The sequence below is a fragment of the Thunnus thynnus genome, chromosome 7 (assembly GCF_963924715.1).
Source record: "Thunnus thynnus chromosome 7, fThuThy2.1, whole genome shotgun sequence".
Classification (NCBI taxonomy): Eukaryota; Metazoa; Chordata; class Actinopteri; order Scombriformes; family Scombridae; genus Thunnus; species Thunnus thynnus.
Window position 1 is genome coordinate 14,693,469 of NC_089523.1, and position 11,398 is coordinate 14,704,866.

The 11,398-nt window shown below is 40.0% G+C and overlaps 1 protein-coding gene across 1 annotated transcript in view; it reads right to left on the reverse strand.

Annotated features, from left to right (window-relative positions):
- The window catches only part of LOC137185950 (cGMP-dependent 3',5'-cyclic phosphodiesterase), a 168,881-nt gene extending 160,436 nt beyond the window's left edge, over positions 1-8,445 (reverse strand). Inside the window, exon 1 of the mRNA XM_067594512.1 lies at positions 7,589-8,445. Coding sequence (XP_067450613.1) covers positions 7,589-7,647 — 59 coding nt within the window. The 5' untranslated portion in view covers positions 7,648-8,445. The remainder of the gene's footprint in view (positions 1-7,588) is intronic.
- Positions 8,446-11,398: the final 2,953 nt, after the last annotated feature.

An 11,398-nucleotide genomic window follows, 5' to 3' on the forward strand; every position in this document is an offset into this window, starting at 1 on the left:
CAGTAAAATTAAATTAGTTCAGTTAAACTGAGTCATGGGATTCACAGGATTGACCACAGTGATGTTTTAGTCTCCTTTATCTGCACAAAATGAACAAAAAACCTTGTTTGTTTGTTCTTTAATCTCATCTTGCTACACTTCGAACTTGCCTCCCCCCACCCGAGTTTAAGAGCTATGCAAAAGGTTATTTTGTGTCTGTGAATATGACATTGATAAATAACGTACTCCAGTCATCTTCTGTCATTTTAATCTTCCCACTTCTTTTCAGTGGCTGCTTCAAATAGTCACTTTAATTCCACATACAGTATGCCACTGGAGGATTTACTCTTACAGTACTACTACTTAGTTTGTAAGTGCAAAAAAAATGATAAGAGATCAAACACTCGGCAATTCTGACACTCATGTATAAACCCTAAAGTAGTAATTAATATGACAAGTGTAGAAACTTTGTGATCCTCTAACTGTCTCTGCTTTCTATTCTGTGATAATAACTTTGTGTCCCCTGCAACTTTACAACAGTTCAAAGACAGACACACACATGGCTGCCTGCACAAACACATTCGTAAACCCTTCTAAAACTAAAATAGATGTTCACACTTTAACTGAAATGACCTTCAAACTAAAGTAGTTCATGCATTCAGGCATTGTTGTGTCACATCAGCACAACAAACCTTAAACACAAACTTCACAAAGACCACATGTGCTAAAGCCGGATGTCAAACCTAATTTGCTGTATGATTTCTCTTTGGCAGATTACGCCACATTTATTCAAAGTTAGTTACTCTTCAGGCCTTAAGTAAAGATGACACACACACGTACACACACATACACACTATCAATGAGGTCTCGCCACATACAAGGAGGGGTTCTTGATACAGTTTTCTAATTAAACCAAAGCTCTATGTCCCAAAAACAGCTGCCCAACCTCCCACCTTAATCTCCTGAGGGAGTACACATACACACACGCACACACACACACACATACACACACACGAACACACACACACGCCAGTTGTAGCCGCTGACAAAAACATCTTCAAAGACACTCACACTGGCTGCCCATTGGATCACTGACAGAACTGTACACATACATACATACTGTACACACTTTTATACACACACACACGTCTGCATGCACACGCACACACACGCGTACACACACATACACACACACAGGAACACCTGTCTGTGGCAACAGTCCATAGAGATAAGAAGGCTGACAGGAGCTGCTGGAGCCAAAGCTGGGAACCATGGGAGCTGTCATGCTCATTTCCCCGTGACACCTCCAGGTTCACACACATGCATACACACACACACACACACACACACACACACACATTTGTGATGATATTGTATTGACTTAAAGTCATTCCCTCGAGGCTTATTCTTACTATAACCGTACTATAAACTGTACTTTAAACTGTACTTAAACCAAACCTTCCCCCTAACCTCAACCCAGCACTAACCTGCTGTAGATTTATCTTAAACCTGCAACATGTGAAACCTTAAGCTTAGCATGACTGTAATTCTAGCCTCCATCTTCAAAATAACTCTTCCTAATAAGGTGTGAGAAACAGTCATCACAAGTGACCGGCTGGCAAGGTTTTCTATTCTTGTGTGGAACCATAAGAATAGAAAAACCCTGGAAACTCAACAGAGAAATAAATAAGTACAAAAAATATAGTAAATGTTTTAATTAATTTCCATGAGTTGCTGCATTATTTTTTACACACTTTAACACATCACAATCAAATCAAAAAGCAGGAGGACAATACTGACTGTAAAGTTAATATGTTACAGATATAGTAGAAGAATTGTGCCACAATTAGATATAATAAAACAATCACAGCTGCAGGGAAGGTCTGCAGGTGTACCTGACTGTAGGTTCTAATACACTCCTGTCCTTCAGACCCTTTCAGTGTTGCAGGTCGTCACCTAACCTACCACTACATGAAATGTCCAAAATTAGAGTTAGACCAACTTTAAAAGGTGAAAAGTTAGTTATATAATCTAACTACTCTGTTTCGTGTATTACACTGCAGCTGCTTCACCATAAATAGAGTAGAATAGCAGCATGAAGTATGCCTGCTATCAGATTACCAGCAGGGTTTTGGTCGCATTTCTCGATGATAACAGCTCACAGCTTTATAGATTATCTCAGTTGTACATCAAATCTAACGAGATCAACACTCTGTTAACAATCTGGTGAATTCAGGGGGTGTATTTTTTGTCTTTGTTCATGTTTATGTTTAGTTAATTTTCTCTTGCTCATCTAAAAAGTTGTTACAGCTTTGCCTCCTTGATTTTCCACACTGGTTTGAATTTCATCTCAACTAGGGAACAGGGGATTTGCTAGAGATGAACACAGCTCCTATTTATCACAATAAACAGCTATTAGTATAGTGAATCAATCTGGAAAAACTTGCTGGAGAAACTGGATGACCTATATGATGATTTGTATGTGTTTTGGGAAATCAGTGGTGGATTAAAAGCCAAATCAAGAGGAACTAAACAATATTTAGCTATAACTAATTATATAATGGATTTCCACTCTGTTAGTGATGGAGACAGTTGTATCACATCTAATTACATAGATTACACTCTGTTTAACATTAATGTTTAACAGCTTGTTGGCATCGCTAAATTAATGCATCCATCTCCTTCCCTCTGGCTAACACACAGAGTAAAATACAGGCATAGTTATGGCATTTAATTGAGTACAGTGAATTGAATCAGTTTGGTGCAGTAACGTAGCTAAAAGTCCTCACTACAATCTGAGTCATGTTTTTGTGTGACATCTTTGGGTTGTTTCTTCTTGATTTAATATGAATATACACTCGTATCGTCCTGGCCTATCGACTGCCAGAACATCCAGAAATAACTATGGTGATTTTTAACAGTCAAGCCTTCAGATGCTTTGTACATGTGTACCTTAATGTGTACCTACTACATTAAGAAAATATTCTTGATCATGTTTCCTGTACCATTACCTATTAAATACTTTTTATTTAAAAGAATGGCATGTGGTTTCCCCTCAGATGTACTGGTTACTGGTTTCAAATTCATACAGGTGAATCTAAGATTGGTTCAGATGTGAGTGTGTTTATGCGTCAGCCCTGTGATGTGAATCTTTTAATTTATTTCTATTCAAGGAAACAGAAGTACAACTGCACACCTTTGTACAGATTGACATACAGAGTGCAGTATCATTTCACCCTTGAAATGATACTTTGAACATCTTTAAATGTGGGTGTTTATGTGTGCACTTACTGCATGTGTTGGCTCAACTATGCATGAAAATATTGTGAATCCATGTAAGTAGAGATTGGAGAATAAAAGATTTTATCTCGTATTGGGATAAAAAACACTTTGAAAGAATTTCTATTATCGGGATAATTGTGTATATCCTCACATGAATGACTTGAAAAAGCTGTCTAGCTCACGTACAGTCGTATATTGATTTCCTGATTTATTTTGAATTGCCACAGGATGGAGCCCGTATCTTTCTAGTCGTTGTTTGATTGATTTGATTCTCTGTGATGCAATAAAAATATTTGTTTCTTCACACAATATAAGGTAAAGTGATTCCAGTATGTTTTCGTGCCATTTTAAGAGATTTAAGCATATTATGATGATTATCGGGATAATATCGTGAATCATAATTATTTTGGCCAAGATAATCGTGAAATTTTCATACCGTCTTATGCCTTCATGTAATCAAATGAGTGAGTACAGTAAACTAAAGAGCAGTAGAGAAGTAAGTGTTCCTCGCTATGTTTTTACAGTTAAGGTTATCTTTTAATGTTAAAGAAAGAGAGTCTCCTGGATAACTCAATGCTTCAACTTCCTTTTTGAGAAATCAAGTGTTTTTCTTCAGAAGCACAAAGGACACTGAGTCTTGGCAATCAAGAGAAAATCATTGCTCCACAGCTGTTGAATTCAATCAACACCCAGTTTTAGGTTTTAAATGAAAAGATTCAAACTGCTGAATATATCAACAATGTAGTTTATTCTCCATCTGCCATTAGCGGCTACACTAATTAAACTTTAAGCTTAGTAAGCGATTGGATGTCTGTTAGACACTGTACTAACGATCCAGCTGAGGGAGTTTCACAACACTTGAGATTTGCCAGTAACATTTTATTCTCTGTGTGGAAAAGGGTGTCGATATGTCAAAAATGTTTCAATACTTAGATTACATCTTTACTGGAGAACAATGTTGTGGCTTGGGATGTTTTCGGTGGTTCAATTTCTATTATTTTCCACAGATGTTTATATGAATGTAAAACAGTTAATGATAATGTAACAAGTCAAATAAAATATTATTAATTATTTACTGTTGGTCTCCCATGTAAACATACAGCCTATTTGTAGTGTGACTATGCTACAGACTGTTATTTTCTTCTGGACTCCTGAATAGAGACGGGGAATCAAAACGCAGATAAATCAGTGAATTGAAAGCTTTGAAGCCAAATGTTTTGCTGAAGCACGCACGAACATGTGCAAAAGCATGCAAACACGACACACAATGATTTCTCTCTGCTTTCTCTTTGCTTTTCACTTTATCTCCCTCTTCTCTCTCTCTCTCTCTCTCTCTCTCTCTCTGAATATTTTAGTATTGATGAGCCCATTACTGATGATAACACAGTGCAATGTCAGCATCCTTTCTCTCTCTCTCTCACATGCTCACTCATCAGGAGTCGGGTTACAACTCTGCTGCTTCTGCTGCTGCTGTGTACTTCTGTGTGTGTGTGTGTGTGTGTGTGTGTGTGTGTGTGTGTGGTGGTCATGGTGGGTGGGGGGGGGGGGGGGGGGGGGGGGGGGGGGATCTGACTTCCTGGCGTCAATCCAGTGAATTGCAATAAATTTTCATGCTGAAGACCATTCACTACATGCACACCCGCTGGCATGTGAACACACACACGCTCTACATACAGATTACAGGGACGATGCCTGTTTGCTGCTACATGTACAATGATGCAAGACGCTAACAGCAGATAAACAAACAAAGTGCATTGGATATGAATGTGTCCTCCACAAAAGGCTGTTTAGAACACACAAAAAAACACATGAAGGCGCTCAGCATCAAACGCTGCAAACAGACAGCGAACGGGAGATCCAAGCTTGGACAGAATTCATGTGTGTGATTCCTGAAACCGTAGAGCTCGGCTCATATTTCTGATGGTGAATAACAGGCTCTCAAAGTTACAATACAAAGATCCAAGACTATGGAAAACCACTACAATGATAAAACAGATGTTAGTGCAACATAAAGCAGGGATAACACCACTAACCCTTTTTGTAGAGTGTATTTACATTTTTATAAATTATGGAATAAAATATAACATGGAAGGTAGCCTAAATGGTTTTATCAGTTATCAATGCTCAATCACAAAAGCATTTATATCCCAATGGGTGCGGCCGCGACATCTGCTTTCATGTATTTTTTGACAGCATCACACCTCATGACCTTCAGTGATCATTGATGCTAAGTCTGTAAGTCAAACTGACTCCAGCTTGCGGGAAGCAGGTGAGATCAGCTACTGAGACGAAACTGTGTGTCAGAGATCAGTGACGTCCACCTGGCAGATTCATTACTCCCCAACAACTCTGGTCATTTTCTCTTATTCTGGCCAACAAATGCCCAAAAGAAAGAAGCTTAGTCTTTTCTGACACTGGTCAGGTGAACAAGAGCCATTATCCTTCAGTGATTCGCCTTATTGGATTTAAACCACTAATGAAGGAGGGGATCAAGGGAATAAAACACATTAGAGGAGGATTTTTTGGATTGTGCAAAAAAAAGGGGGGGTTGAAACTTGATATCAGGAAGCCGTCCCGAATATTTTGTGCATTCTAGTGTATAATGGCATCACAATGTTATTATCCACAAATGATCTGCTATGAGAGAGAGGAGGAGGGAACTAATAGTATTAAAAATCACAAAGTATAGGCATCAAGACATGTCCAGAGGGAAATTCTCACTGTACAGTATATGTACAAGCTGTTTGATCAGCCACGCGTTTTGATCACAATCGCTCGACTCCGTCGGCAGCAGATGCGTCACTTAATATGAGAGCAGCCACTGTGTGTTTACATAGCAAACTATAATTTCAAACTGGTCAATATGAGGAGGACTTTAGTTTATGAACTAACATTTAACCAAACACAGAGTGTGGTCCCTGACATTTAAAAGTTCGTCCCTCCAGACAGGTGCCGCTGAGAATGACAAATACGCAGAGGGTGGACGATATTATGCAGCACCATACAACATCATCACAACTAATGGCCTCAACAGTCATTATAAAGTTGAGTCAACACCTCTCTGACACATCCACAAAACATAATAAACTGTGTAAACTTTGCATTGGATTATTATGCGTAATAACTGTGTCAGCCAACTATTATCTACAGCACGTATATTTACTGTCCTATGAAAATCTCCTAAATGTCAACTTTTCTTGAACTAAAAGGAAAAAAAAAAAAAAACAGCCTGAGGGTCAAGAATGAGCTTGTTTTAAGATTTTTGATGATGTGTTTGGAAGATGACCCAATGGGATTTCAAGGGGTTTTATAAGCCTGAAAAGTAGAAAAACTGCATATACCATTTATCTTCATGTTTAACTAAAAACTGATGATACAAAGGGGGGGCACTTTATGAAAGGTTTATGATTGTAGCTTACAGTTTTATTTATGGTTTATAAATATAGTGCTAAGGCTCTAAAGACCAGTTATAAATCATTAATAGGAACTAAATTTGGGTTAGCAGGTTGTGAAAAATCCCTTTGGCTCATGTTTATCCTTCTTTTTGGCAATGAAGCAGTTGCGAATCCTAGTATTTAATTAGCCTAATAAATGCTTCATAAGTTGGTAAAAATTGGATTTTGGTCCAGTTTCTGTGCTTCCCTTTTCCAGAAATGGACAATCAGAAGACCTGGCAACCCAAAGTTGTTGTTATTTGTTTCTTATAACTGAGAACAAACATTAGTAAATGATTTATTAACCACCATCAACTTGGAAACCCTTTATAAAAGGTGCCTTATTAGAAGGTGGTACAATAGAGGGTGTTGCAGGATAGTCAAGGCAACAACAGAGTGGGTCAGTGTTTGAGGACATGGTGGTTTGTTCTTACTCAGCCCTTTAAAAACATTACAGCATAATGATTTTCATGGTGAGAATTCAATCAGGAAGGCTGTCACAGCAAATGTATCTGTCCCATCAGTAATATTAGAGGAAGAGGAGTCTATTATGAGACCCTGGAAGATGCAAAGGCGTGATAAAGTCACTAAACTCTGTGTAGAGCAGGTACTGGACACACTGTGGGAACATTTTAGTGATGTTACAGTGTGTTGGTGGTGAGCTCAGTTCACATGGGGTCTTCACTGCTGCTGTCAGGGGGAATATTATGACACCCAGCAGGTCACACTCACACTACTACACCAGCACCAGTCTGTATTTGGCTCAACGCTAGGCGCCATGTGCCTCTCCAGACATTCAGTTTGTGCGCTGTGTGAAGTCGCGAGAAGCTTCAGGACACAAACACACAACAAACCCAACACACACACTCATTACATACTCATACTGCACTTACATCTCTGAGGACGGTGGCTGGCTACGGCAGAGGAGCGCGTGTCCGCACGCTTGTCCCATGGCGCATCCTGCCTCGCGCCTCCCCGGTTAACCCAAACAGCTGCAGTCAGGGGGAACCTGGCGGGTGAGGGGAGGAAGAGAGGGGGGAGGCAGCCGCCTGCGTGTCTGTCTGTCGGGCTGGGAGGGGGTGACGGAGGATAGACGATGGATGGATGGATGGATGGATGGATGGGTGTGTGCTCCTCTCGCTGTCTCTCCCCTCTGCCTGTGTCCGCCTCTCTCCGGTCTGCTCTCCGCTGCTGTCTCCTCTCGAGTTCTGACAGCGCGCGGGGATTGGTCGAGACCCGGTAACTGATACTTGAGCTGTGGTGAGCGAGGATATAACGACTGAGCAGAGAGAGAGAGAACGCGAGAGAGAGAGAAAGAGGGAGAGAGAGAGAGAGAGAGAGAGATTCAACTATAGCTTTCCCCACATGGACGCATCAACAAACAAAGACGCGCCAGTCAAACAGCAGCTGATCCTGGCACGTCACTCCTCGTGCGCTGAAAAAAAAAACAGTCTTCCTCAGGTTATGCTTGCTCTTCATTGAGCGCGCGTCTAATTCATCCGTGGAAATGAAAGTTGTGTTGTGGTGAAAATTCAACTTTCACGGTGTATCTTCACACCTCAGCTGCGCATTTCCACACAGCTCCCGCCTTTCCTCTGAATCCTGCTTCACATGTACTCTGCTGTGTACCTGTGACAGGACAGGACTTGAACTAGTTTCCTCCTCTCCCGTCAAAAACAGAGATCCTATCAGTTCACTCTGGCGGCGTTTCATTATAAACCACATGTTGCACTTCACTCTGGTGTGTCTATCACGCAGGTCTCAAGGTCCAACACAGATCCTCACTACCTTATATGGCTTCTCCAGTGTACATATAAGGAAGCAGCAGGAATACAGAGCAATCCATAGTGAAACACAGGAGGATCCTGCGCGAGATGTGTGTTGTTATATGCAAAGATGACATGAGATTCATATATAGACTTAAAATATTAAACCCCCTGTACAGCTACAGTCCACCTATACAGGTGTTTTCAATTATGTGCCTGATTAGACCTCAAACTCAAGACTGTATGAACATGTACAACTTGTGATTGATTGACATCTCTGTCACTCTCCTGTTAGTTCTGTTGCATCTGTTCATCATCATCATCAGCGGCAGCATCTCAGTATTATTAGTTCATGGACCCCAGGAAATTCCCGCAACACCTCCACCCAACTTCAACTTGAGCTAATCAGGCATAAATGCAAACACCTGTGTGACTGTGCAGTGCCTTTATGTAATTAGTCAATGTATAAGAAGACTGGTGATCAATATCCTGTTACATAGTTCTGTTTTTTAGGTTTTGGTTGTATGTTGCCACATTTGAATGTTGATTTCACCCTCAAATGTTTCTTTCAACTTTTCGAGGCACAGTAATATATCTCCTTGGCAATGTGCACTATACTGTTACCATTTTTTATTATTCTTCTGGCTTAATTTTGGGTGAGATCAGTTTTAAAAAATGGCTTTAAAATGGTCCAGAAAAGTATTTTAACTTGATTAAAATTGTATAAGTGTACAAAACTGCAGCCTGATTAGCCCGCCCTTGATTATAAAAAGGGCACATTTCAAGTCAAACATTTAGCAAGATAAACACAAGTGTAACTAGTGACCTGAACGTTGGCTCCAGTTCATTAAGTGTCTCAGTAAAACTTGTCAGTGAGCCAACATGCACAACTGCAGGACCCTTGAGCTGGCACACCTCAATGCAGCTATTAATGTCATTTACTACACCTGTGATTTTTCTGCTATGGCATGTCAAAATGTCTGCAACAACTGACCAACTATTGCAGAAAGTTCAGAGATCTCCTGTTCACTCTGATGAATCTCCTATCCCAAGTTTCAAGACTCTGCAAGTCGATTTTTAAGTGCACTGATAGGAATGCAAATGTTAATGTTAGTTTGGATTACAACATGAAAAACCACTGGAACAGTATTTAAGCCGAGCTATGCTTTATTTCTAGTGATTTGGACATTAAACCAAGAATGCATTTTTTAAGAATACACGTGATATGCCTTCAATACTAAAGATTTATTCCACTCCTTGATGAATTGTGTCTTTGTGTAACAAATAGAAATGGAAATCAAAAAATGAGGACATGACTTCGATGTCTTCGATGGTAGTTACAGTCCTGCTCGGACTACATTTAGACTTCAACAGAAAGTGTGTATTTATAATTTGTGGCATGTGGATAATCTCCATATCACTGTCTAAACAGATCAAATGTGATTTAAACCAGACTATCTTGCTGTAATAGAGGAAGACCAGAAGGAGCCCAAAAATCAGATCTGTTGCGCCTGTGTAAATGTGTTCCTGCATCTCTGTCCAACCCCACAGTTCTTTATGTGTCCAGATACAGAGTTGTTGATGTAGATTGTACTCAAACATCACAGTTATTTTAAAAAGCCCTTTAGTTTTTCTTGGTCTGTTGTCACGTAGGAAACCACCAGCCTGAGGCACGTGGCCCTTATTTTATGAAACACTGATTTAGGAAGTACAGAGAAGACTAATGCCATGTGTCTGAGAAGCTGTGCAATTTTAATGGAGGCGTCTTGGGTCACCCAGCAGGAGCTGTCAATTACAAGAGAAGACAAGACAGAGGGAGACAAAGAGAAACTGAGAAACATGGAAGGAGAGAAAGGGAACAAGAGAGTGTGACAGCAGACACGAGAGGTGAGAAAGTAAGAATAATGCAGAAGTGAGGATGAAAGAAAAGTCAGGAGGGGAGAACTGCAGGAGAAAAAAAGAGACCGTGAACCTTATTATAGCCATGACAAATTTGCCCATGTCTGTGTGTATGTGTGTGTGTGTGTGTGTGAGTGTGTGCGCACATGTCACATCTGGTGTGTTGGCATACAGATCTATGGTACTCAGCTGTGTCTAAACATGTATTTGTGTGTGTGTTTGTCCGGCAGGACGCTTGTGCCTGAGGCCCAGATTCAGATCTGTCAGTGTGAGCTCTAACAGATCGTCCATTGGGATTCGGGTCAAATAGATGTCTGCAATTGACACTCATCACCAGCTGGGGAAAGTATTTACCAGTGTTTTATAGAAGAAATGCAGTCCTGTAGCATCAATAAAGTAATGACAGCAGCTGAATGAGAAATAACCCCAAATTTATTGTGCAGAGCAAGAGAAAGCTTTGAAAATCCTTTCAACATCATGTTAAATAGACATGATAAAAATTGAGTTAAACATTTTGTCTCAAGTTTTCCTGTTCATCTAACAAGATTAAAGATTCTTACAGCCATGCTAGCAGCTCTGTGAGACTGTATTTAGACACAGAGGTGTTTTGAGCTAAATGCTAACATGCTAACAATGATGTTAACATTGCTGATGTTTATCGATTATAATGTTTACCATGTTTGGCATCTTAGTTTAGCTTGTTAGCATTCGCTACTTAACACTAAACTCAACGTACAGCTGCAGCTGATGGGAATGTGATTAGTTTTGCACATATTTGGTCACCAAGAAAAAGTATTGGACTAATTAAAATTTTACCTGATTATAGTGCTTATTAGAAAATTTAAGGGATCACCATAGTTATTACACTTTATACTGAGGGGGACATGAATGTCTGCACCAAATTTCAAGGCAACCCATCCAATAGTTGTTTAGACATTTCACTTAAAACCACAAATATCAACCTCATGGTGGTGAGGAAGCGCCAAGAGATCACTGATTAGCACAACCTTGACTGCTAATCCATATTTTACTGGATAG